Source organism: Camelina sativa, chromosome 9, assembly GCF_000633955.1.
Source record: "Camelina sativa cultivar DH55 chromosome 9, Cs, whole genome shotgun sequence".
Classification (NCBI taxonomy): domain Eukaryota; kingdom Viridiplantae; phylum Streptophyta; class Magnoliopsida; order Brassicales; family Brassicaceae; genus Camelina; species Camelina sativa.
Genome location: NC_025693.1, coordinates 25,595,443 through 25,622,464, shown reverse-complemented (window position 1 = coordinate 25,622,464; position 27,022 = coordinate 25,595,443). Strand labels below are relative to the sequence as shown.

Sequence of the window (27,022 nt, the reverse complement as noted above, 5' to 3'; positions counted from 1 at the left end):
ACTCGGTTCATATATTTCTTTTTCTTTTTCTTTCTCTAAAGTATAAAGAAAGAAAGAGCGAAATGGAAGAAAGATGCCTTCGGCTTCTTATCTCATTGACGAAAATATGGTTTTATACAAACAAACAAAAAGGACAAAAGTGTAACGGTGGATCATTTATAAGAACTAATATGATGTTCTTTGTGTGTGTGTCTATACCTAATTTAAAATCTATAATATAGTAACAACTGCCAATTCATTGGAGTTGTCTTTTGTAGTCTCACATGGAAAAGCAATAGGGATAAATATTTAAGCCCCATTCCTTATCTGTTCCTTCCTCCTTTACAGATTTATCCTTTGGACCTTTCTGTAACCAAAAACAAACACAATAAACAACATTATCATTACAAATATTCTCAAGTTGGTTACCTCCACTATTCATGACTCACACAGTTCGAAAATGATAGTAATTAAAGCAGCTTTCGTATTTAATAATCAAGTTATTAAAATATGCAAGTTGGTACGTATCATATTTCATATGAAAATAATAAAAGTAAAAATACAAAAAAAAAAAACGATGAGGTGGATTTTGTTACCTGAAAACATGGAAAGAAGACCAAAACCCAGTAGATGTTGCATTGATACGTAGAATTTATATACACGTAGCCTGTATGGTAAGTATATTATATATGTACAAGTGACGACGATGGACTTCGAATATAGCTAGCAGCTATTTGAGTCTCTCTTGTTGGAGGATTTTTTGGTATCTGGGAAACACATTTTTACAAGCTGAAACCTGCAAATTTGATTTAATAAACACAAAAATTAAAACCTTGAATTAAAATTTTAAGATCATGAGCCATGTCTTAGGTGTTAGTGACGTTGTCATGTCTTAATAATACTTTAACTATCTAAAGATTTTTTAATTCAAAATAAAATAAGAAGCTATAAAAGCAGTCGTCCATCATTATTCATATCCCACACGGTTCCCACTCGGAAACATCCGTATCACTCTTTTCATTTGAGGAAAAATGTGATTTATTCTTATTCTTATTATACAACTAATACTATTTATTCGTCACTATCTAATTAGGTTTGAATCAAATGTGTTTATTATACACAAGGAAGTGCTAATCGAAATGCAAATATTTTCTTATTTTGTTGTGAGTGAAAAATCAAACCTTCTAAATTGACTAGTCATTTTCCAACCTACTAGTCACATAAAAACTACAAGAACCCTTGGTGCCAAAAAAAAAAGTGTAAATTAATTCAAAACGTTGACTATATAATATATCTAAAGTCACATGCTATTTCTGACCGAGTCTGATTTTGTATTAGTGGTAGATAAACAGCATCTTAGATATTAAACAACTAGTAGGAGTACTAGATTTGAAAACTAATCAATTTTGATACGGCCTAATTTTAATATTTTTAATACTAATAATGCTACTGTAACGGCTCTTTTAATAGTTATAATACTACTAAAGCTGCTGTAACGGCTCAAAGTTAATAAAATAAGAAAATTCAAAGTGAAAAAAAACAAACAAACAAACACTTACGGATTCGATGTCGATTTTGAAGACTAGGAGTTTTCTTCTCTCTCTACAACTTGTTCGGTACGCCACAACGATGTGACCGATGGCTAAGACCCAAGAACATACGAAAAGGGTCATCTCTTCTGTTCGGAAATATCCACCGATCACAGGCTCCCCGAACACAATCGCTGCCTTGAACGATACGTATACCAATGAAGATATCGAGCAAATCATCGTTATTGTTAGATATGGTCCTCTCGATAACTTTGGTCCGTCACAAAGCCCGTATACGCCTGTCATCAAGAGACATGTAAAAAAAATTCGATCATTTATAAGTTTTCGATTATAAATCTTTTAAAAGAAAAAAGTTTATATGAGACCAAAACAGTACTCTCTGGCTTTTCTGCTTTTTATATTCTTTCGGAAACTGAAATAAATCCCCGCAAATCTAGCAGAAATTTATGGCACATGCTAATTGTAAGAGCTTAACTTTCTTGGCAAAAATCATAATTTTTCACAAAAAATACGAATTTAAACAAGAACAGAGCAATTCTCAGTTCTCAGACCCCATAAAAAAAAAACAAGAACAGAGTAGTTTCCATATTTAGAAAACCGAACAAAGTTAAGTTTCCTCAAATAGCTTTAGTGGGTTTCACTTTCACTTACAAAGTATAATGGCAGATCTAATGATGGAGATGAGAGGTATATCGATGAGAGAGTATCTGAAATCGTAGTTGCTGAGATAAGAATAAATCGTCGCCGGAAAACTAGAAGGAGGAAGGCGGTTGAGGGAGGATGAGGAGAGGATTGCGGAGGGGAGGACAGCGTCGGCAACGGCGAGAAAGATCGGAGCAGAGAAGATGATGAAAGATAAAAACATAGTGAAGAGAACAAAGATCGTTTTGATTCCTCTCCAAAGAGAAGATGCGTATCTTCTAGTTTTGCTAATATCTTCTTTGCTGATCAAACCCATCTTCATATTTTCTTTTTCTTCTAGGGTTATGTACAGAGGTATGAATTTTGATGCAAGTGTGTGATTTGGTTTATGGAGAGAGAGAAGTTTTTTTGCAGAGACTTGTTTCGAGGGTTTTAAAAGGGTCGTAGAAAACAAAAAAGTTTGACGATGCTGACGATGTAGCTGATGTGTTACAATTAAAAAAATACTCCGTAAATAATATCTATCAGTGACAATGACTTCTTTTTTTTTCTGTTGAATTTGTTAAACATTTCAGATGATGATGTTGTTTTGGACGTCTTTTCCAAGGAAAAATTATTCTAGAACATAATAAATGATCAGTTTGGTTTGGTGCATGATTGGAAATAATCCACGAGAGTTTCAAAACTTTTATACATTTTGCACATATACCAGCTGCTGTATTTAACTGTTTAACTCTATTAGTGTTGAGGACTAATTAGTGTTAAGAGAGTAAATTAAATTAGTCATAGTCTGAATCGTTATTTTTTCTTGGCGAATAACAGTCTGTTGTGAATCAATTTGTTGTTCTTATCATGCTATGCTAAGTATAAAAATGTGTTTTTCTTTATGGATACAAAAATTGTGGAAAAATTGTTTTATCTGAAAGAGTTTTCTTTGTCTGTTGCAACCACTTAAGTTTTACGTATTTTGAAAATTTATTGCTTTGTACTTTGACTAATTAGTTAAAATTTGTAAACATTTTTGACAGCCAATTAAAATTTATATTTCGTATATGAGAGCTTAATACCTAATCAACAATCCATGTTCAGCTCTAGTCACCCTATAATAACGGTATTACCTAAATTGCGTGAAGCACACAATAGTCTCTTGTTTTTATTCATAGAGAGTCTTTCTAAGTTCCATTCAATCTACCTGTATATATATAATAATCAAATTGAGATCTATGTTCAAAGAACATTGATGTTTATTTGAACAAAAAGTAAAGGTAACAAGAGTATCAATCGGAGAAAACATTAATCGTAGTAATAAAATAGTGTTATTACCAGACGTTTTTCTATAAAAATGAGATATACTTGATAACAGTACAAAGGCGGATATAGAGGAACCGACCGATTTTAGCCATGTGAGTGAGCACTGATCGAGTTCATACCGCAGATTTTTTCTTTAATCATGTTACTTTACTGTTAAAATGATTTATTCAAGTTTACTATCTATGAGTTCAAAACATGTTAATTTCTATTTTTTTTTTTTATATATGTAACTGATAGTCACTTAACTCTTTGGATTATATGTGTGTTGATCGGCTGATGTTATGTGTCTACTGTAAACAGTGAGAAAAAACCTGTTTAACAAAAATAAAAAGTCAGAATAGCCTAACCTAATATTTATATAGAAAACATTATAAATCGTCAAATGATTTTCAATTCTATTAATCAATAATATTGAAAAATTATATTAACCGACCAATATGAAATATAATCCAACGGTTATATTTGGGGTATTATTGTGTAATCATCAGAATAAACAACTATTGGCGAGGTAATTTCGAATTCAAAAGGCCCAACCTATGTTTTCGTATTATTATTGCAATAATAGTATAATAAACAAAATCATTTTTATCTTATATGTACGATAAATTAGAGAATTATAGCATCCCATTTTAAACGAGTGCAAATAATGAACCATAAACTTTGAGGCTGCGGGGTTGACTAATGACTAGTATTGAAAGAAACTTCTTACCTGTGAACTCACGAGAAGCATGTATGTTGGCCTTTATGGATAAGTCTTTACTAAAATGATTCTTGACATTTACACCAAGAAGACATTTAATTACACCAAAAGAAAAGTAAGACTTTATGAATTATTTGGTGGCTCAGATGCTCTTACACTTGGTCATGCCTAATGCCTTTTTGTTTGTTTCTTGGCGTAATATGAATTTTCAATCATAATATTTCAACTAAGTAACAACCCGTATGTAGTGTGGAATAAATCTATACAAATAAAATTAAGATTATAAATACAATTATTTTCTGAGTTCTAAAATTCATTTGTGTAAAATAAAATATATAACTAAAATTTGTTTATTTTATTAATTCACTCTCATTTTATGTAAGATTATGTTTCACCTGTAAAATATTATACTAATGGTATTTAAAAGTCAATCTCTTATAATAATGATTTTTGTGATAATTTAATTTTAAAATTTTAAATATGTGAAATTATGAATAGTAATTAGATTTTTTTTAATAAGTAAATAACTTCGGGTTTTGAAAATATTTTAGATCTAGTAATGATATATTTTAATAATTAAATATGTATAAAATGATTAAAATTTATTTAAAATTTGAAATATTTGGTTAAATGTTTGTTTTTTAATTAATTGAAAAGAAATATTCCTTAATCATTCAATGAAAATTATATATAAATATCCATAAAATGAGAGCAATAAATTCCTTGGTGTCTCGAGTTTTCCAACGCTGTCACATCAGCATTATCTTGAGAGTGATTTTCTATTAATATATAGGAGATTAGTAGAGTCTGAAATCAAGAGTGTGGTTTAGCCAACATCTGCTGGAGTTACAAGCATTAGGCAAAAAGTAGCTAGAGTGTCCATATAATAACCGTAAAGATGCGATCATATCGTAAACTTGATAGTTGCCGACATAAAGAAGAAAAAAACTAAAAAAGCACTTTGATAGTTTATTTTTGTAAGACAAAATTAATTTATGTTTTCGTTTGTGTAAAACCCTTAATAGGAGAATACGTATTATCACAAAGCCATCAGGTGCTTAAAACTCAACAACCGGTAAAATGGAAAAGATCTTAATCTGATTCATTTTTGGCATTCTTTTGTCAACATCATTTTCTGATAGGGAAAACGAAACTGCCCAAAAATAATAACTAAAAAAACTGTAATCTCATTCTCAGGGGGAAAGTAAGAAAAGTCAGAGAGAGAACACGAAAAACAAAAAGGTACGGCCAAGTGTAAGCCACCAGAGGCCATAGGCGGCAGAATGATCCGTCCATGTCAGCTTCGTGTCTCAGTTAGCATCATTTACATTGTAGGAAGGAACCTTAGTCCATTCCAAAGGCTTATGTCAGCAAATCTTTTTCTCTTTTTGGATAATTCCTTTCCTTTGTAACATTTTTTTTTTGTCTTTAATTTATGTGCATGTATGTTGTGTTAGTATATGATTCGTCCACTTGTGATTAGTATTATATAGTAACAAATTAACAATTACCATGTAGCGTCTATGCCTGGCCACTTGGCAAGCTAATTAGGACAAATCTTTTTGGCGATTAACAAAACACATATAAAAATGCTACAACAAAGATTTCAATATTTTGGAACCATTTGAGGTGTTGCTTACGGCTTTCCACGTATCTGTTATATCATTCCATCATATAGATTTGTGACATGTATTACTATTATTCAAAGATATTATATAACCCTGTTGATTTGTATGTATTCATACACACGGATGATTCATACCCTCAAGGCAAGTGTATGTAACTTTAGAAAACTTCTTTAATATCTTAACGTTTAATGGATTATATATTTTACGACTCGTGTAGAATCATCGTCACCTGAGCCAAAACCATACGATTCTGGTTTCACTTTCACATATGTCCAGCCCAGGTATAGCATAATCATAACAACAAACATGATGGGCAAAAAATCAGAAATAAGTTTCCTTTATATGAGATAAACTTATAAGTTAATAACTTAAATATATTCCCGTAATTCATGATTCAATATAAAAAGTACAAATAATATATAAACTAATTTATTTCAGAGGGCGTAGCTTTGTGTTGCTTATGAAGCAATAAACCTAGATGGTTGAATCACTTTTATTGACGAATGCAGACTCAGCCAAGTCGATGGCGCGTGCGAGTCCAGCAGCTTTGTTCTGGCACTCACGGTGCTCATCTTCTGGGTCACTATCGGCTACAATGCCTGCACCTGCTTGGAGATAAGCTATCCACTCACGGCGCGGGCTGTCACTGCCTTTGTATGAGTACATTGTGTCGTAACGAGCTTGTGTAGGGAATACAATTGTTCTAAGTGCCAAAGCGATGTCCATGTCTCCAGTGAATGATACACTACCGAATCCGCCACTGTATGGACCTCTTCTAGTCACCTCTAGCTCGTCGATTAACTCCATAGCTTTCACCTGTCACAAGAGAGTCTCTTAACGACCAGAGACATTTAAAGCCAGAATGATGATATGAAATAAAGTATTCTCTGTAATAAAATTAGTAGTTTATGTGCCTTTGGAGCTCCGCTAACAGTCCCAACTGGTAAAGCCGCACGAAGGGTGTCCCAACAAGTCAGATTCTCTTGCAACTCTCCAGTCACCTGTTCACACGATTCAAGTTTATGAGCGTTTACATTGAGAAAAACAGAATCTGGAAGTAGTTTGAGATGGGGAAGAGGTTTGAAGATTGTAATGTTTGAACAAAATTTTGTATTACCGTTGAGCTGATATGCATGACATGGGAATAACGCTCTATATTCATGAGCCTTTCCACCTTCACCGAACCGTTCTTAGATACCTGCTTTCATAACGGCCCGGAGAGAGCCAATGAGGATATTAGCAGGTTTCAACGGTACTAAATGAAAAAAATCTAATCTCTTCTTTGTATGAGAAAAAGATTGGCGTAGAAACACACAAGAAGTTGAAATTTGGTTGCTTTCCATCGATCATTGCTTAAACCAAGAAGAAAACTAACCTTTCCAACATCGTTGCGACCCAAGTCAACAAGCATGATGTGTTCCGCACACTGTTTTTCATCTTTTAACAGTGTCTCCTCCAACATCTGATCCTCTTCAAATGTTTTGCCCCGTCTTGCCGTTCCTGCTAGTGGTCTATTCACGATCTTGTTCTGTTTCACAAAATCAAAAAATTGTTTTTAAACCCTGTTTTAGTCCCTGTTACATAATAAGAAGATCAGGAGAAGAGAGGAGCTGCTCACTTTCTTCACTCGAGTGAGAATTTCAGGACTTGAAGCTACTAGTATACAACCTCTAGCCTGTTTAAGTAAAGCATATGGAGATCAGCAAAACAGAGAAAACAAAAGTAAAAACGTTGAGATGAAACAAGTGATATAGAAGAAGCACTGACTTGCAAGTAACACATAGAAGGACTTGGGTTCACGATCCTCAAAGCTCTATAAACTTCAAACGGATGAGCAAAAGTTCGGCGCTCAAATCGTTGACTTAAAACAATCTGAAAGATATCTCCAGCCAGTATGTGTTCTTTGGCTTCAAGTACAGCATTCTTATACTCATCACTTGTCATGCTTGATTTTTCCAAAGGAGTGCCAAATTGATTTGTGTGCAAGTCCACTGATCCATAAGGTAGCTTGGGGCTGAAAAGAATAACTCAATTTAGAGATACAAAACAGATACGCAAGGCAGAAAAAGGAAGAGTTAACTCACGGATTAATGCATTTGATCCTTGAAACAAGTTCTTCCAAGTGTTTCACACCATTAGCATAAACATCATCAAATGAACAGTTTCCAGATAACCTCACCCAATGAATAATATGCATTTTCTGTAGAAATGTATTGCAAAGTGCACATTGAGTTTATACAGAATTACAAAGTAACTACATCTTTATGAAAAGTTCAAAAGATTTTAACACCTTTTCGACATGATCGAAGACAATGACATCATCATAAAGACCAAGATGCATGTCGGGTAGATTCCTGTCATCAACCGGAGCCTTTGAGAAAGGTAGCTTTCTCTTTTCGGCATACCGGACAGTGTCATAAGAAAAGTAACCAACCCATCCACCTGTTTATAATAACAAAGATCATGTGATTTTGACCTAATTGTCATTATTGTGATCTCAAAGTAAACCAAACCAGACTAAGTTAGCAAATGACTCACCACAAAAAGCATCAGGAAGATCATCGATCAGTTGAGGTTTCCAAGTCTCAGAGATTCTTCTAGGAATCGTCATTGGATCTTCAACCTCCTCTGTTGTCAAAGTACCTTTCACATGATCCATGAATGTCACTTTGCTCTCCTTAGCCACAATCTCCATCTTCGGGTGTGCTCCAACCACACTATATCTTCCCTAAAGGATTAAATAATCATACATCAGTTTTCATTTGAGAGAGATTGAGCAAGTTAACAAAACAAAAGGTTGAGAGTAGTTCTTACAACAGTGGAAGAGTGATGTCCTGGCTCAACTGATTCGAAAAGGAAGCTTGGAGTCTCTTGATCATCTTCTTTGACAAGACAACGGTAAGCGAGAACAGGAGTGAGATGGTCGGAGAAAATGGTGTGGCGAAGCGGAACAAGATTCTCCTTCTTAGAACCTTCGGCGAACTTCATAGCTTCACTTGCTACAACAAAACCAAGAAACAAATCTTTCAATATAATCTCTCTAATCTAAAAAACCAACGAGCAAGGAAATCGAAGATAGGTGTAAAGAGTTAGGACGATTAATCACATGGAGAGGGACAGGACAAGATAGAACCGCATTTGATGGGAGTGACGAAGGAGATGGAACTGGAGGAGCATCTTTTTGTAATAAAAGTGACCGGTGAAGGTAGAGAGAGGCGGTGGCTGGATGGCGAGAGACGTAGATGGAGGCCAGGGGATTGCATCATTCCGAGTGCATGCATGGTGACGAAAGTTTTGAGATTCAGTCGTCGTCGTCGAAAGGGAAGAGACTCTTTTGTATTTTTGCCAAGGGACACTATTCCAAAACCACAACTTTATTTTATCCTCGACTTCCTTATTTCGCTATTGTACTATGAATCGCATAAACTACATATGGTTGATCAAATTGTGTGACATGTCATGTGATCAGTTAAGTATCATCATCTATTTAATTTTCGATCACTCTCACCATTCACAGTCAATCTATTAGAAGAAATGCATCTATTTAGATTCTTGCTACACATATAATTTGTTTTTTTTTTTCTTTTTCTGTCAGATTTCTTGCTATTTTAATGTTTGAACAAATATATTTGTTTCTATTTTCTTTAAAATTTGCCTTTTACTAAGAAGTTTCATGGAAACATTGAACAAAATAAAATAAAAAATTGTCTTATGGAAAATCAATATTGACCAAACGAGAGAAAAAACCTCAAATGAAGCTTTAAACATATGAAGATTGTCATATTCACTATAAGCAATGTTCAAGAAAGCACTAGGCGGTAATTGGGCGGTGACCCAACGCCTAGCGCCTAGAACATTTAATCGGAAGCTAGGCGATTTTAGGCGGTTTAGGCGTTTTCAACGTAGAACATTATATATGTAATAAATAAATATGCGATATATACAACATATGTTTTTCTATGGTCGTAAAAGAAAAAAAAAATGAATTAAAGAATAGTAATAGGCTTTGAGTATATTCCAGAAAGCTTTCTAACAGGATTAGCTTTACGCATATCACACATCAGAAGTAAAAGAGATATTAGTAGTAAGAGTGTTAGTATAAATATACTCCACTCTCCTTTCGATGAGGAGATATCCCGTGCTTTTTAAGCACGGAGTCAATATTTTTTTTTGTCACTCAAGGATCAACATTTTTAAAATTTATAATATAATATTTCTTTAAATTTGTTTGAGATAATATTTATTTTAATTGTTCTATAAATCTATATATATATATATATATCTTTTTAATATTAATTATTTTAGAATATTCTAGTATTTTATTTTTGATATATATTACAGTTTTATATTGTTTGTTTGTTGTATTTGTATCAATATTTTGTGAAATATGAAGTAGTAATTTTAATATTATAATTGTGAGAAAATAAAATTTATTAATTTATCAACTATATAAATTTAGTTTTACCAACCCGCAAATATGGAAATTAAAACAAGCATTTTTTTCTATAGATTGAGTAATATATATTTTACATTAAAAAATATTTTCGTTTTTAAAAATTCAAATCACAACATATGCAGAAAAAAATCTGCATATTCATTAATCATAAGTATAATATAAAAATTCCAAACAATTTGTAAATAAAATAAAAAAAAGTTGATAGAAGAATCATAATTTGAACTTAATAAAATCTTTGGAATCTAGTTATTAAAAATAATTTTATTGTATACTTGGATATAAAATCTTAGTTTTTGAAATTCTGATTGGTTTTTATTTTTTTAAAACAAAATTTAGCAATTTTCGTCTATAATTTTATTAGAGAGAGAAAATATTGTTTTTAACTAATAATTATCTGTATTAGCTTTTCTTTTTCTTTCAAGTACAATTAGTTTTGATTTGAATAGATTTTTTTCCATTTCTAAATTTTTTTTTATTTTTGATCTGTCAGCGTTTTTTATTTTTAATTAATTATATTAATTTAATTAATTAATTAATCATAATTAAAATTTTCTAATGGCAATTGAATGTAATTTCTTACATATTTTAATGTTAGTTTCAAATTTGTACTTCCCAATTAATATAGTATAGTAATTGAGAAGTATAAATATGAAACTAACCTTAAAATGTGTAAAAAATTACATTCAATTGCCATTAGAAAAATTTAATTAAGATAAATCAATTAATTAAATAAATATAATTAATTAAAAATAAAAACTCTGACAGATCAAATATAAAAAAATCTAGAAAAGTAAAAGAAATCTATTCAAATCAAAACTAATTTGTACTTGAAAAAAATAAAAAATAAAAAATTAACTGATAATAAAATAGAGTTTATTTTCTTCTTTAATTTTACATTGTCATGCCATTGAGTTTAAATAATTATTAGTTTTAGAAAAATATTTTCTCCCTCTAATAAATTATAGACGCAAATTAAAAAATATATTTTTTAAAAAATATAAACAAATCAGAATTTCAAAAACTAAGATTTTATATCCAAGTAGTCAATATAACTATTTTTAATAACAAGATCTCATGTATTTTTAAAAAATTTCAAATTATGATTCTCCTATCATCTTTATTTTATTTTATTTACAAATTGTTTGGAATTTTCATATAATACTTATGATTAATAAAATGCAGATTTTTTCTTCATATGTTGTGTTTTGAACTTTTGAAAACAAAGATATATTACTCGATCTATGAAAATGAAATGTGTGTTCTAATTTTTACACTGGCGGGTTGGTAAAACTAAATTTATATAGCTGATAAATTAATAATTATATTTGTTTATAATTTTAGTATTAAAATTACTACTTCATATGTTACAAAATAATGATACAAATACAACAAACAAATAATATAAAACTGTAATATACGTCAAAAATAAAATACTATAATATTCTAAAATAATTAGTATTCAAAAAAACATATATAGATTTACAGAACAATTAAAAATAAATATTATCTCAAACGAAATATTTTTCTTAAAAAAAAATATAGCAATGACTTTTATTATTTTATTATAATTTTTTTAAAATGTTGATCCATGCTTTAAGCACAAGATATTGCCTAGGAAAATGAATTAAATCATGTAATCCATATTATAAAAGTACAAATATGAAACTTTATTAATTGGGAAGTACAAATATGAAACTAACCTTAAAATATGTAAAAAATTACATTCAATTGCCATTATAAAAACTTAAGATTAATTAAATAAATAAATAAAACAAAAATTGGGGACACATAAAATAAAATAAATTATAGAAAAATAAAATAAAAAATCTACTAGAATCAAAACTAATTCATATTTAAAAAAATTAACAGCTAACATTTTAAAAATCTAATCGAATAAAAAATCTATATAACCACAAATTTTATCAAAAACTTTTTCTAGCACGGGTTAAAATTTTTATCAAAAATCTAATCGAATAAAATATCTAACAGTTCCGTTAACGGCTTAATTTTAAAAAATAAAAAATAAAAAATAAAAATATAGATATAATGGTGTAGACTAGCTATGATATTACAACGATCTTGTTTAGTCTGCGAATTCCCAAGAATCGAAGTCTTCTAATTGCGTTGAGAACACAGTTGTTCTGGCCGTAATAAGGATTAAGAGAAGAAAAGTTCTTCAATAAATTCAATAATAAAAGTTCTGCCTTACAATCAAGGAATCGAGTTCCTTATATAGAGAAAAACCAATACCTAAGAAATGTTAAGTTTCTATTAAGAAGAATTAAGTAAAAGGAAAACACCAACTCTTATTGCCAAAAGAAAGAAAAAAGGAAGAAAAAAACAGAGCAAGAGAAAAGGAAGAAAAACAGAGACACCGACTAAAATCATCACCCTGCATCAGGTCACCGGGGGTAGAGAAAGATTCGCCCTCGAATCTTCATGTTCTTCTGGTGGAAAATCTGGAACGAGATGCTTCACGTTGAAGACGTCAGAATAGCGAACCTCCGGAGGAAGACGGACACGATATGCATTTGCGTTTATTTTCTCTAAGACCTCTAAAGGTCCAATCTTTCTTGCTTTAAGCTTGTTGTATTCACGAGGGGAGAAGCGACACGAGTTAAGACTGCCCACACAAATTCTCCCACACGGAATTGAACATCTCGACGATGTCTATCAGCTTCAGCTTTGTATTTTGCTGACGAAACCTTCAAATTATCATGAACCTGCGCATGAATAAAAGAGAGATTGACCACAAAGTCTACAGCTTGGCCGTGATCACGAGTAACATCTGGTGTGACGCCAAGATCAACAGGACCTCGTGGCACAAGTCCATACACCACACGAAATGGGCTAAACTGAGTACTTCTATTAACGGCATGGTTATGGGCGAATTCCGCCTTGCATAATACTGTATCCCAAGATTTTATGTTGTCACCTACAAGACAACGAAGCATATCTCCCAAAGAACGGTTCGTCACTTCCGTTTGACCGTCGGACTGAGGATGATAAGCAGAGCTCATGTCAAGGCTAGTCCAAAGCATACGCCAAAGAGAACGCCAAAAGTGACTAAGAAAACGAGAGTCTCTGTCTGATACAATGGAGCAAGGTAGTCCATGAAGCCTATAGATCTAACGGAAAAACAAAAGAGCCACTTGAACTGCATCTGTTGTCTTTTTGCAAAGAATAAAATGTTCCATTTTAGAGAATCTATCGACCACCACAAAAACAGAGTCATTCCCGCGTTGTGTGCGAGGTAAGCCTAATACAAAATCCATGCTAATATCTGTCCATGGTTGAGTTGGTACCGGAAGAGGCATGTAAAGACCATTGTTGGAGGCATGACCCTTAGATCGTTGGCATACTACACAACGTTCAACAAATCGAGCAACATCGCGACGCATTGAAGGCCAAAAATAAGAGTCCACCACTAGTTGAAGAGTACGATCACGCCCCACATGTCCTTCTTCATGAAGTTCTTGAATAATTTTGAGTCTTAAGCTGCAATCGGGAACACACAAACGACGATCTCGAAACAAAAACCCATCATGTAACGTAAAATCAGACACAATACCAGCTTGTAAATCTGCCCAAATGCGACCAAAGAAGGCATCATGTGGATATAAATCTGCAAAAACAGAAAATCCCGGCACCGAGACTTGTAAAGTTGCCAACAGAGCATTGCGTCGACTCAAAGCATCAGCCACCTTATTTGTTTTACCCGATTGATGCTTAATAACAAATGTGAACTGTTGTAAGAAAGCTATCCAGGAAGCATGACGTGCTGAAATTTTATCTTGGCTGCCCAAATGCTTTAGCGCATCATGATCCGTATAGAGAATAAACTCTTGGTGAAAAAGATAATGACGCTAATGTTTAATAGCTTGAACAATCGCGTAAAATTCTATGTCATAAGTGCTATAACGAGCGCGAGATCCTGCTATCTTCTCACTAAAAAGGCAATCAGTCTCCCTTGTTGACTTAAAACTGCTCCAATGCCCATCTTACAAGCATCACAATGTAACTCAAACACAATAGAAAAATCTGGAAGAGCCAAAACCTGTGCCGATGTTAGCTTATTTTTAATTGTTTCAAAAGCCTCATTAGCTTGACTAGTCCATACAAAAGAAGACCCTTTCATGCAGTCTGTGAGAGGTGCGGTGATGTTACTGAAATGATGAACAAAACGACGATAGAAGGATGCAAGGCCATGAAAGCTACGCACATCAGTTATTGATTTTGGAGTCGGCCATGTTTTGATCGCCTCAACCTTAGTAGGATCCACAGCCAAACCTTCAGCAGAAATAATGTAACCTAAAAACAAGACTTGAGCTGATCCAAAGACACACTTCTGACAAGCTGCAAAAAGTTTTTCACGTCGTAACACAAGAAGCACAGACTCTAAATGCTGCAAATGGCTATCCAAGTCATCACTAAATACCAATATGTCATCAAAATAGACAACAACACACCGTCCAATAAAAGGCCGAAAAGCTTGATTCATAACACGCATAAATGTGCTTGGTGCGTTAGATAAACCGAACGACATAACCATCCACTCAAATAGACCCTCACGCGTTTTAAAAGCAGTTTTCCATTCATCACCAGGTCGGATACGAATTTGATGATAGCCACTTTTGAGATCTAATTTAGTAAATATAGAAGCACGACCAATTTGATCCAACAGATCATCCAAACGTGGAATAGGAAAACGATACCGTACCCTAGTTAAAATAATCGACCCTTTCTTTTGCTTACCGTAATTTTATTGATTGCACGACTATCAACACACATCCTCCAAGAACCGTCTTTCTTTGGAATAAGCAAAGCAGGGACAGCGGTGGCACTTAGGCTTTCACGTACATGACCTTTGGCTAACAGCTCCTCCACTTGGTGACGTAACTCCTCATGTTCTTGTGGGCTCATTCGGTAATGGGGTCGGTTAGGTAATACCGCATTAGGGACGAGGTCGATGTGGTGTTGAATATCACGTAGCGGAGGTAAGCCCGATGGTAATTTCGTTGGGAAGATATCTTGGAAAGTCGTTAACAATCCTTCAAAAGCAGGCGGAACCGGCAGAGAGGTTATACTTGACGATAGAGATGCAACTACTGCCAAGATCACACTAGACTCTCTCACTTGAGCCTCAAAAGCAGATTTAGGGAGAATCAATAAAGAACGTGGAGTCACTAGATTTGTATGCAACACAGACGCTTGTGGTAAAGAACGAGGAACTTCTGGTACTTCTTTAGAAGGTAGCAAAGTGATTGTACGATCTTCAAACATAAGACTATAATTGTTATCTTTACCATGATGGCAAACGTCTCGGTCATATTGCCATGGGCGTCCCAGCAAGAGATGACAAGCATCCATTGGTAACACATCACAGCTCACATAATCTTTATAGGCACCAATAGAAAAAGAAACTAATGCTTGTTTAGAAACAAAAAGTTCTGTTCCATTATTGAGCCAAACAAGTTGATATGGTGACGAATGTGAGGCTGGTTGTATTCCTAATTTGCGCACAGCTTCCTCAGAAATAACATTAGTGCAACTTCCAGAATCAATGATAAGCTTACAAATTTTTCCCTTAATTGTGCAAGTTGAACGAAACAGAGACGTCCGTAGCCATGATTCCTTTGTTGAACGTGGTAGTAAACAATTACGACAAAGAACCAATATTTGTGGTCCATTACTTGTATCTCAACTTATAAAATCAGCATCATGCTCCTTGTTGGAATCTGACAAATATTCATCAAAACGAGGCTCGTCACTAAATTCTGTTTCATGAGCAATTAACCCTCGCCGCGTTTGATTGGGGCAAGCGGTCTGTCGATGTCCATTCTCTCCACAATTAAAACATCTTAATGCACTTGTACGTGGCTGTCGAGATGCAGCAATCGAATCCACATTAGCCCCTGTTTTTGACACAGTAGTATTACGCGTCGACGAAGAATCCGTATATGACGTGCTAGCAGGCTCACTTTGAGGCTGAGATGGAAAGCGACTTCGTGAACCAGTGGTTCCCCAATTTTGTCGATATTGAACTTCCATGGCCAAAGCGCGTTGATGTGCTTCTGATATAGATGTGGGATTAAATTGTTGGAGTGGCAACTGAAGCTGTGTACGAAGGCCACCGATAAATCGAGAAACAAGTTGGTCTTCGGTTTCAAGTAACGTTGTTCGTGCAACCATCTCAAAGAAGTCTGTAGCATATTGTTCCACTGTTCGTGATCCTTGACGTAGGTTCTGCAATTTGTTGTACAAGGTTCTCTCATAATTATAAGGAAGAAAACCCTTACGCATATGTTTCTTCAATTTCTCCCATGTATCAATTTTTGCTTTGTTAGAACGGCGTCGAGATTCTTTTAGCTGAGTCCACCATGCCATAGCTCGGCTCTTGAATCTAGTAGCTACCAGCAAAACACGTACATCATCAGGAACTTTTTTAAAGTCTAAAACCTCCTCTACCATGTTAAGCCAATCAAGAAACTCTTCTGCTTTGAGACTCCCTGAAAACTCCGGAATATCTAATTTAAAACCACATTCCCATCGATGTGCTGTAGCGTTCGTGTTGATGATGTTGTTATTGTTTCGAAGACGTAGCTGGCGCTCATTGTCTTGACGGACCGGAGCTGCAAACAGGTTTTCATGAAGTTCATCATCGTTTTCATAAACAGCTTCTGTGTGTGGTTCACGAGTTTGCTGTTGTTGATTTTGTAACACTGTCATCAGAGCGTTTTCGACGGCATGTTGTAACGCATCGTGTAAACCAGCCGTAAAATTCTCCAAAATCTCACGAAACTCAGCTTGCTGATCCTCCATTGCAGGCTTGCGTGGAGCCATCTTGAGGTGAATAAACTTGCTGGATCGAGCTTTGATTGAGAAATCAAAGCACTGGAATCTGATACCAACTGGTGTAGACTAGCTACGATATTACAACGATCTTGTTTAGTCTGCGAATTCCCAAGAATCGAAGTCTTCTTATTGCGTTGAGAACACACTTGTTCTGGCCGTAATAAGGATTAAGAGAAGAAAAGTTCATCAATAAATTCAATAATAAAAGTTCTGCCTTACAATCAAGGAATCGAGTTCCTTATATAGAGAAAAACCAATACCTAAGAAATGTTAAGTTTCTATTAAGAAGAATTAAGTAAAAGGAAAACACCAACTCTTATTGCCAAAAGAAAGAAAAAAGGAAGAAAAAAACAGAGCAAGAGAAAAGGAAGAAAAACAGAGACACCGACTAAAATCATCACCCTGCATCATATAATATCTTATCTATTTTAAAAGTTATATTTTTCTTTTAGCCACCGTTCTTTAGAAAAATAAAACTAAGTTGAGATTTAAATATATTCAATGCTTGAAGGTCCTTATTACAGACAAGAAAAGAAAGCCACAGAAAAAAATAATGAATGTTGTTTTCAAAAAGGTTTTCCAGAACTTTCACTACCTATATTTAGTTGCTCTTTTTGCATGACAGTTATATCTTTTTACTTACTTCACATCTATAGCATGAATTGCGTTTAATTGAAAAAAGTTTAAACAATTTTATTCATTACATGCAAATATTTTATTGACAAGTTTACAATAAACATTTTTAAAATACAAAAATTTTAATATAAGCAAACAAATTTTTAATCACGAACCATTATAAATCATATAATAACAAAATAAATTAAAACAAATTTTTATCAAAAAAAATTTACCCCGCAGTTTTCCGCGAGTTAATATTTAGAAGAAATATATCTATTTAGATTCTTGCTGTACATATAATTTGTTTTTCTTTTCTTTTTTCTGTCAGATTTCTTGCTATTTTAATGTTTGAACAAATATATATTTTTCTATTTTCTTTAAAATTTGACTTTTACTAAGAAGTTTCATGGAAACATTGAACAAAATAAAAAAAAAATTTGTCTTATGGAAAATCAATGTTGACCAAACGAGAGAAAAAAAACCTCAAATGAAGCTTTAAACATATGAAGATTGTCATATTCACTATAAGAAATAAATATGCGATATATACAGTATACGTATGTTTTTCGATGGACGTAAAAAATAAAAAATTAAAGAATGGTAATGGGCTTTGAGTATATCCCAGAAAGCCTTTTAACAAGGATTAGCTTAAACGCGTATCCCACATCGGAAGTTTACGAGAGATTGATAGTGAAAGTTTTATTATAAATAGACTTGACTCTCCGTAAGATTAAAAGCACGCAGCCATGTGGTGAGCACAAAGCGAACTATTCTTTCGCCTTTTACTAAAGAATACCGTGTGCTCTCCACACTTAAGTGGCATACGCCTATTTTTGGAGGGCTCTCACTCCACCGTGAGTCCCAACAATCTCCTTTAGTCTGAATATTTTATTTTGTTGCCTCGAACTTTGTTTGCGGTTATTGGACCATTCTAAGCCCAATAGGATTTGTATAAATTGATGCATAATATGAAATTGAATTTTACTGTAAAAGAGAAAGATCGTATAGGAAGTAGGAACGAAACAAGGATATCTTTTTTGTATATATATGCTGCAAGTTGAACAACGACGTTGAGCAAGTGGAGCATTTAAGGTGGAACACGTAGTAACATTAAAAAAACTCGTCCTTAGGTTGTTGTTGTCTGTATCTCGTTTAGGATTCTCTCCAGCAGCTATGAACCTCTTGGTTGTCGTTTCAGCTGTCTTCTTCCTCGTTATCTCCGTCGCCTATCTTCCTCTGCTCAGTGACTTATGTAATGAACGCCTTACCATTCCTAAGCTTCCTTTTTGTCTCAAAATAGAATTTATTTGGACTGTTTTTGACTGATTCGATTCACGTTTCGCACAGATTGGTCAGCTCTCAAGTCGCTTCTTACACCACCGGTTGGTATCGTCGCGGATTTGTTAGTGAGAAATGGAACAATCTTCACCAGCGATACTTCTTTGCCGTTTGCTGATTCCATGGCGATTCGTAATGGCAGGATTCTTAAAGTTGGAAGCTTTTCAACTCTCAAGGTCCTTCACACTTCTTTCAATGTTCAATATGGTTGTTGCTTTATTAGTTGTGTTCAAGTGGTTTGATGACTTTGTCTGCTGCTTTTATACATACTTCATTAGCATGAATGAATCTGAAAGTTTGTTGCTTTTTTACCGTTCTCATGTAATTTGTAATATTTCGATGAAGACAGGGTTTCATAGGAGATGGAACTATTGAGGTGAACTTGGAAGGGAAGGTTGTAGTGCCTGGACTTATTGATTCACATGTTCATTTTATTTCTGGGGGATTGCAGGTGATTATGCAAACTTATATTCTGTGTTCTTTACTCTTGAACAGCTGAACTAATATGTATATTGTCAAGTTGACCTGAAAGTAGATGATTACATGCCATTGTTTGATCAGATTTGGACATGAAACAATATACTTTACTCTCTCGTTTGACTTATCTCCTTTACATTTAATGTTTTTTCGCTTGAGCATAGATGGCCCAAGTTGGACTTCGTGGAGTGAGTCAAAAAGATGAGTTTTGTAAACTGGTGAAGGACGCTGTGCAGAGTAATTAAATATTTCATTATCTTGAACAATCATATTATTGTAGTTACACTTACACTCCTTTATTGGTGTCTGTTTTTAGTTATGTGTGTACAGTGTACAGTGAACACTGCATTTATCTGATGAACAACAATTTTCAGATGCACAAGAAGGCACATGGATTCTAGGTGGTGGATGGAACAATGATGTTTGGGGAGGAGAAATGCCCTCTGCATCATGGATTGATGATATCTCCCCTCATAATCCTGTATGAAGCCTGCTGACTTTTCTCTGCTTGTCAATAGTCAACATATCGCTTTACTTATGTTTATTTCTCTTTATTTAGGTTTGGTTGATTAGGATGGATAGTCATATGGCACTGGCAAACTCCCTTGCGCTTAGGATGGCTGGTGTTACCAGTTTAACGGAAGATCCAGTTGGTGGAACCATAATGAGGATGCCTAGTGGCGGTATTGCTTTCTTTTTTTAAGTAATGTGTATATACATCTAATATGTGGCCTGCTTATGCTTCCAATACTTGGATTTGCAGAGGAACTTTATATTTTGTGAGTGTATACTTATCATCAGCTGGTACTTGATTTTATGGTTGAATCAATGCAGAGCCGACAGGTCTTTTGATAGATGCTGCTATGGAGCTTGTCACTCCCTGGGTTAAAGAAATCTCTGTAGATGAACGTAGGGAAGCACTTATAAGAGCTAGCAAATATGCTTTGACTAGAGGCGTAACAACTGTTGTTGATCTTGGAAGATACTTTCCTGGCACTACGGATGAGCTCATCTGGAAAGACTTTCAAGGTGCAATATATCAAATTTAAACTTGCTTGCTGCTAAATTAGAGAAAATTTGATGACTCTTTACCTGACAGCTATAGAATAGAAACTCATTTGAGTTCCATACTCCTTTTTATGGTACAGATGTCTATCTATGGGCTGATTCCTCGAAGAAGATGATGATACGGACTTGCTTGTTTTTCCCGATAACGACATGGTCACGCTTAATGGTATGATTTCTTCAGAAGCAACTCTTGTTCTCTGATAAATAGAATAGAGTATATGTACAAGCAGTTTTGTGCTTCTTTAGCATGATAAACTTAAGCATATTTTATAGCATTCTTCATCTTCATGTTTTGCAATTTACAGAGATTTCTCATTTTTCATTGTGATCTGCATCTCATATATCGTCAGTGTAACTTTGGCCGTTCCTGATTTTCAAATTCTCTTTCCATGTTTGATGTGCTTTCAAACTTGAGCATATTCTCTTTTCACAGTAACTGCATTTACTTAAAATTCTGTTTTGAACTTCATACTTGTAGGATCTTAAGCTTCAGATGGGATCTGTACTGAGTGAATGGTTGTATCTAGGTGGCGTCAAAGCATTTCTTGATGGCTCTCTAGGTTCTAACAGTGCACTTTTTTACGAGGTGATCAGAATACTATTAATTTCTAATCCATCTCCTATATATTCCTTGAAATTATTTTCATATTACTCATATTATATCCTTCAGCAGCACTAAAAAGTCCCACGTCTTATATGTGTTTGCAGGAATATGTTGATACACCTAGGAATTATGGGTTATTAGTGATGGATCCTGAGAAACTTTCCAACTTCACAATGGCAGCAGACAAATCAGGGCTTCAGGTGTTTCCCTGTTTACTTCTGTCCATTGTTTGCTCATCTTCCTATTTAGTTTTTCTTATTTATCTTATTCTGCTACGATCAAGGTTGCTATCCATGCAATAGGCGACAAAGCAAATGACATGATCCTTGACATGTACGAATTCGTTGCTGCAACTAATGGAGACCGAGATAGAAGATTTAGGGTGAAGTTTGCTATTTAAAAACCTATTCCTCTGAGCTATTTGCTTCTTCTGTCTGTACTTTAATATCTCTGACGTCCTGGTTACAGATTGAGCATGCCCAACATTTGGCACCAGGATCAGCCAACCGGTTTGGTCAACTTCAGATTGTAGCTTCAGTTCAGGTAATTAGTTACTTCCCGGCATTGAGCATTTTGGGCTTAAAACTCACTTTCTTGATCTAACACATCTAATACTCGTGTACAGCCGGATCATTTGCTTGATGATGCTGAATCTGTTGTTAAGAAGCTCGGTTCTGAGAGAGGCCTAACGGAGTCTTATCTATTCCAATCTCTCTTAAATGGCAATGCACTCTTGGCGCTTGGTTCAGACTGGCCTGTACGTTTTCGATAATCTCCACATATATTCAAACTATGAATTCAAGCTTAACTTTGTGAATTTTCCCTCCAGGTAGCAGACATTAACCCGTTGAACAGTATTAGAACCGCGGTGAAACGAATACCTCCCAAGTGGAGTCACGCTTGGATTCCATCTGAACGCATCACTTTTACCGATGCGCTTGCTGCGTATTAAGCTTCTTCTCTAAACAATTTCAAAGTCTTTTTACTCTACTTTACTAAATGCATTTTTCTCAAGCATTCTTGATATTGATAATCGCAGGGTCACGATATCAGCTGCACGAGCAGCGTTTCTGGATCATCACATAGGGTCTTTAACTCCTGGGAAGCTTGCGGATTTTGCTGTTTTGTCAACAAGTTCGTGGGATGAGTTCTCGAAAGACGGCTCTGCTTCAGTGTTTGCAACTTATGTAGGAGGAAAGCAATTGTATCCATGAATGATGAAATCTCTAAATCTTAGAAACTAAGGATTGTATTATTTCTCAATTTTTTTTCTAGGCCTCATGGAAATGTATATTTGATATGATAATGACATTTGGCTTTCATATATTCAAGAAACAAGAAATCTTAAAAACTTTAGAAATATTAAAGAAAGTGTTGTTGGTGATGAGTAGTCCACTCCACGCACGAGAGACATGGACGCGGGAAGAAAAGCCAATGAGTTTGTGTAGCTGTACTATATCATTGCATATAGAGAGGCTAATGAAGTTGTTATCAAAGGGATTCGCATAATTTAACATTTTGGTTTCAAGTGGAACGTGGCATTAAATTAATCCTTGGCTGTTGTTAACTTGTTGTATCTGTTTTTAGACTTACTCCGACCACTGTGAAATTAATTTGTTGTATATATAACGTAACCCCTTCAAGTTGAACAAAAAGAGTTGACGAAGTTGAGCCATTACAAGTGGAACGTAATATTAGATTTGTCCTTCGTTGTTGTTTTAAATTTCTCCGGCAGCTATGAACCTCTTCGTTGTCGTTTCGGCTGTCATCTTCCTCCTTATCTCCGTCGCGTATCTTCCTCTGCTCACTGACTTATGTAATGACTAAGTTGAACTTATTTCTGTCTTCTTTATTCTTGAACTCATATGTATATTGTCTAAGTTAACCTATACTCTCTCGTTTACCTTATCTCCTTTTCAGTTAATGTTTTTTTTTCTCTTGTGCATAGATGGCCCAAGTTGAACTTGGCGGAGTGAGTCATAAAGATGAGTTTTGTAAACTGGTGAAGGACGCGGTGCAGAGTAATTAATATTTCATTATCTTGAAGTCGAACAATCATATTGTGGTTACACTTTCATTCCTTTATTGGTGTATGTTTTTAGTTATTTGTGTACAGTGTACAGTGAACATTCTTATAGTAGTGGGAGAGTGAGCATTTATATTCATTATGCTGCATTTATGTGATGAACAACAAATTTCAGATGCGAAAAAATACCAGATCTTTTACTAAATAATACCATTCACCTTCAATATTGCATTTCTTTGAAGCTAGAAATAAGACTTGTTAATATTCAATTCGAGTTTGTCGTTTGGTTTTGTACTTTAGTAGCTTGTATATTTTTGGTTCTTGTTGAAGATGTTGAATGTTGCATTTGGAAAAGTTATGGGAATCCATCTCGACCATTAGTAACTTGATTGTTTTCGTTCCTCTGGTTTAGTCTTTTGCTTCTGAAAACCAATAATGTCACATAGTCTCTTGGGGTCCTGATTTTGTTGAAGATTGTTTTTTTCTTTCCATGTGATGCATCCGTCTGGTATTTATTTGTTCATATAATGTATGTTTGTGTACGTTAAAACTTCTTTTAGTTACTTTTTTGGTGGCGGAAAGGTCAAGTATGTATATTTCTTGACAAAAGTATCCTTGGAGAATAAGTTTGTTTAGTGCTTCCATTAATACAGAATGCTACAAGTGTCTGAAGGTTTTCCCTGTGGACATGCAGAAAATAATGGTAAACAACATTCATATATTATGGAACTGATCAATGATTTCTCCATTTAGCTATGACCAATTCGCAGTGTCTTCACATGCCTCTTAATCTTTAAGAACCGCCGAACACCTGAATCAGCAAAAAGAATAGACACAACCATAAATATGATAACATATGCATGTAAATGAGGCGTGCTAAACCGGAACAGCCAATGAAAACCATAGTGGGGTCAGATATATATGATAGTCGATAGATTCGGGTTGGAAAGCTGCACACAGATACTATACGAGTCTAACCAGCACACTAAGTATTAATAATCAGTTAAGCTTTAAGATACAACCGACTGACTATGCATACTGATTTGATTTGAGCAATTAGGCAAATGAGGCAATCTATAAACGTACTAGTTGGACTAGCAATGCATTAGTTCAACAGGTTTCAATGTGGGCTCGATTTAGGTTTAAGCAGCTACTATATATGCTGAGATTGATCTACTACCCCAGCTAAGCAGCCTCGGCCATGTAAACGACCTGTGATGCTTCTCACCTAATTCTACTAAACAAAAACTTATTTGTTCTACAAACATAAGAGAAAGAGTACTGACCGATGCTAGGACATCCGTGGAGAGCCCAGGCTTGCTCTGAGATGTCTCATTTTTAATTGAATTCTTCTGTCTGAACTGGCGAATCCACCCTCTGTGGAAAGATTGGTGCTGCTTCAGCATTGCTACCCGAATCTTTCGTTTCTGCCCACCGCAAAAAAACAGAAACATTACAAACTAAATATCAAGTTAGAGTAGTGAGATTTACAGAGAGAGGAACAAACAATCGAATTCCTCCTAACGAGAAGGCCTATAAGGCTATAAGTCAATTCTAGAAGTTTTGATAGCAAATATTAAGAGATCACAAGCTAATAAATTTTCAGACAACCAGGCAACTAACATATAAGAAAGAGTATTTCTCAATTTAAAACAGCGCTTTCGAAAGAGTGAGCACCTTTTCCATTCGTGCATCTATCTATCTATCTCAGTCATGGCACGCGACTTCTCTATTTTAGATAGATAAAAGTTCTTCTCTCTCTTTGCAGCAGAAAGAACCATGTTTAGTTTCTGTTCCCGTATAGCACTTTTGTATGCTGCACAAAGCAAATCCCTTTGTAGATTAGAGATCATATAGAAAAGTAAAATGGTCAAGAAGTTCAGCAGGAGAAGTTGTGTGGTTAACAATACCAATTTCTTCAGTACGATCATCCCATTTAAATTTGGTCAAGTATTTGACGTTCCAAATATCATAGTATATTGATGACTTCTTTTTCCCCCCTGAGCAAAGAAAACAGCAAACATTAATAATCACTTACGTGTAGATTTAACCTGTTGTCGACTATACATACTCAGATGACTCATTAGTAATATACCAATTTGTTCTCCATTCAGCATATCTGCAACCCGTTTAGCTACACTTTTCTTAGCAAACTCCACCCACCTACAGTCAGTGAACAGAATAAGATACAAAAAAGAATCCAAATTATCAATGTGGAGAAGTGTTTTGAACCCATATCTTTAAACATACCCTTCAGAAAACATTTGCCCACGAAATCCACCAGCACGCTTACGGTGCACTTGTGCTTCAGGACCTGAATAGAAATTGACTAAATGTATCAGCTAATTNAAAGTATAAAAAACCTCACCTTCAGGTGCAAGATAAATCCTTCCAAGTTCTCCAAATTGAGAGAGAATCTGGCGAAGTCTAACGTGATCCATGTGTGGTGGGATACGACTCAAGTAGCAAACCCCTCTATTGTCAGCTTTAGAAGCTTCCTTAAGCAATTTCTCTTTCAACTTCTTCTTCTTCCTATCAGCCTTTTGACTACTCTTCATTGTTTCCTTCGACTCCTCCTCATCCTGGGAAATCCCATTCGTAAGCTCGTCGTCACTCTGCATCATTCTTCAGCAGCTGCTGAAATCATGATATTGTTGTTGATACGCAAAATATCATGATGAGGCTGCGGTTGATGATAGTCGACAGTAGGAGGCTGCTGCTGCTCATTCTCTTCGTCCTCTGCTTTCTTCTGCTTGTTTATTGCTTGTGTACTCCGATAGATCTTGCACAAAGAATAGTCCTATACACGCACCAACCAAAATAAAACTCACAATAAAATAAAAACAAAAACTTAATAATTAACTTGGGAACCAAGAAACGCATAGATACCTTGCAGAAGCAGAAGGCGGACACTGATCAACCCAGTATTCATGCATCAACCAACTAGTTTTTACGCCATTAGGTTGTTTCCCAACGTAGTATCTTAGTGCGGTTTTGTTACCAACGAGGCCTTGTCCACCGTCAATCTCATTGGAACCAACTGTTGCGTGCCAGTATCCGCCTTTGTCGTAACGTTTCTGCTTTTTCCCACCTTTACCCATCTTGTTCTTCTTCGATATAAAGAACCATTCTGTATCATTACCCTTCTTGAATTTCACTACGTACATATTTCCAAAACAAATACAAGTAAGCGATTGCACAAAGAGAAAGAAAAGATAAAGTTGATAAAAATAAACTTAAATAATTAAAGAGTAATGAATTTGTTCTACATGGAGACAAACCTGTTAGTTCTCCTGGATTGGACTCGTAGATGTTCACGAGATGAATAGGAAGGTCGACCAAAAAGTCTCTGTTTCCGCCCAAGTAGTCTCGTTTCCGGCAAAGTAGCAAGAAGACGTCCAAGTCGTTTGGTCTAAAGTTAAAACCTGGCGGAAAGGAAAATCGTCTTGTCGGAGGAGGAGAAGACAAACTATGATCAGCTGAAGAAGAAGGATTCCCTGACGGTTCCGATTCCGCTTCTGGCAAGGATCTTTCTTTACGCTTGTTTCTTCCAGGCATCGACATCATCGAGTAGCTTTAGACAATCAGATATCAAAGTATCAAAGTACGTAATATGATTTATAAGAGCTTCAACGTAGGTTTATGATATATGCATGTATCTTTTGTTTATATGGATTGTAATAAGACGGTGGCCATATATACATAATGAATTTTAATCAAAATTTTGAAAAGATATACAATATGTATTTGGATTCGAAATAGATTAGATT

The 27,022-nt window shown here is 34.7% G+C and overlaps 4 protein-coding genes and 1 pseudogene across 4 annotated transcripts; 1 reads left to right on the top strand and 4 right to left on the bottom strand.

Annotated features, from left to right (window-relative positions):
• Positions 62 to 2,594, bottom strand: LOC104712236. Its single transcript, XM_010429087.1, has 4 exons — positions 2,181 to 2,594; positions 1,539 to 1,807; positions 576 to 775; positions 62 to 346 (listed from the first exon to the last, which is right to left on the bottom strand). The coding sequence occupies exons 1-3, from the start codon at positions 2,491 to 2,493 to the stop codon at positions 710 to 712; spliced, it is 648 nt and encodes a 215-aa protein (XP_010427389.1). The 5' UTR covers positions 2,494 to 2,594; the 3' UTR covers positions 62 to 346; positions 576 to 709.
• On the bottom strand, positions 6,205 to 9,149 carry LOC104712234 (annotated as a pseudogene).
• On the top strand, positions 18,840 to 22,440 carry LOC104712232 (putative amidohydrolase YtcJ). The gene is made up of 15 exons (XM_010429084.2): positions 18,840 to 18,991; positions 19,087 to 19,253; positions 19,427 to 19,528; positions 19,719 to 19,791; positions 19,929 to 20,035; positions 20,114 to 20,237; positions 20,389 to 20,583; positions 20,703 to 20,788; positions 21,101 to 21,208; positions 21,331 to 21,426; positions 21,510 to 21,608; positions 21,695 to 21,769; positions 21,852 to 21,983; positions 22,056 to 22,171; positions 22,266 to 22,440. Exons 1-15 carry the CDS (start codon positions 18,913 to 18,915, stop codon positions 22,438 to 22,440), a joined length of 1,734 nt encoding a protein of 577 aa, XP_010427386.1. The 5' UTR covers positions 18,840 to 18,912.
• On the bottom strand, positions 24,035 to 25,873 carry LOC109126482 (pre-rRNA-processing protein ESF2-like). The gene is made up of 6 exons (XM_019230054.1): positions 25,621 to 25,873; positions 25,503 to 25,566; positions 25,348 to 25,415; positions 25,163 to 25,252; positions 24,539 to 25,068; positions 24,035 to 24,063 (listed from the first exon to the last, which is right to left on the bottom strand). The coding sequence occupies exons 1-5, from the start codon at positions 25,871 to 25,873 to the stop codon at positions 24,947 to 24,949; spliced, it is 597 nt and encodes a 198-aa protein (XP_019085599.1). The 3' UTR covers positions 24,035 to 24,063; positions 24,539 to 24,946.
• Positions 25,873 to 26,816, bottom strand: LOC109126481 (NAC domain-containing protein 86-like). Its single transcript, XM_019230053.1, has 3 exons — positions 26,534 to 26,816; positions 26,132 to 26,409; positions 25,873 to 26,052 (listed from the first exon to the last, which is right to left on the bottom strand). The coding sequence occupies exons 1-3, from the start codon at positions 26,814 to 26,816 to the stop codon at positions 25,873 to 25,875; spliced, it is 741 nt and encodes a 246-aa protein (XP_019085598.1).

Bases quoted from the DNA above. Each gene is read 5' to 3' on its own strand.
- LOC104712232 (XM_010429084.2), top strand. From the start codon at position 18,913: ATGAACCTCTTGGTTGTCGTTTCAGCTGTCTTCTTCCTCGTTATCTCC. The intron at 19,254-19,426 runs GTCCTTCACACT...CGATGAAGACAG, and splicing joins GAAGCTTTTCAACTCTCAAG to GGTTTCATAGGAGATGGAAC. The intron at 21,770-21,851 runs GTAATTAGTTAC...ACTCGTGTACAG, and splicing joins AGATTGTAGCTTCAGTTCAG to CCGGATCATTTGCTTGATGA.
- LOC109126481 (XM_019230053.1), bottom strand. From the start codon at position 26,816: ATGTCGATGCCTGGAAGAAACAAGCGTAAAGAAAGATCCTTGCCAGAA. The intron at 26,410-26,533 runs GTTTGTCTCCAT...ATATGTACGTAG, and splicing joins CAATCCAGGAGAACTAACAG to TGAAATTCAAGAAGGGTAAT. The intron at 26,053-26,131 runs GTTTCTTGGTTC...GTGCGTGTATAG, and splicing joins CTTCTGCAAGGTATCTATGC to GACTATTCTTTGTGCAAGAT.
- LOC109126482 (XM_019230054.1), bottom strand. From the start codon at position 25,873: ATGCAGAGTGACGACGAGCTTACGAATGGGATTTCCCAGGATGAGGAG. The intron at 25,567-25,620 runs GTGAGGTTTTTT...ATTTCTATTCAG, and splicing joins GATTTATCTTGCACCTGAAG to GTCCTGAAGCACAAGTGCAC. The intron at 25,416-25,502 runs GTATGTTTAAAG...CACTGACTGTAG, and splicing joins GGGCAAATGTTTTCTGAAGG to GTGGGTGGAGTTTGCTAAGA.
- LOC104712236 (XM_010429087.1), bottom strand. From the start codon at position 2,493: ATGAAGATGGGTTTGATCAGCAAAGAAGATATTAGCAAAACTAGAAGA. The intron at 1,808-2,180 runs GTAAGTGAAAGT...TCTTGATGACAG, and splicing joins TAGATCTGCCATTATACTTT to GCGTATACGGGCTTTGTGAC. The intron at 776-1,538 runs GTAAGTGTTTGT...TCAAATTTGCAG, and splicing joins TCAAAATCGACATCGAATCC to GTTTCAGCTTGTAAAAATGT.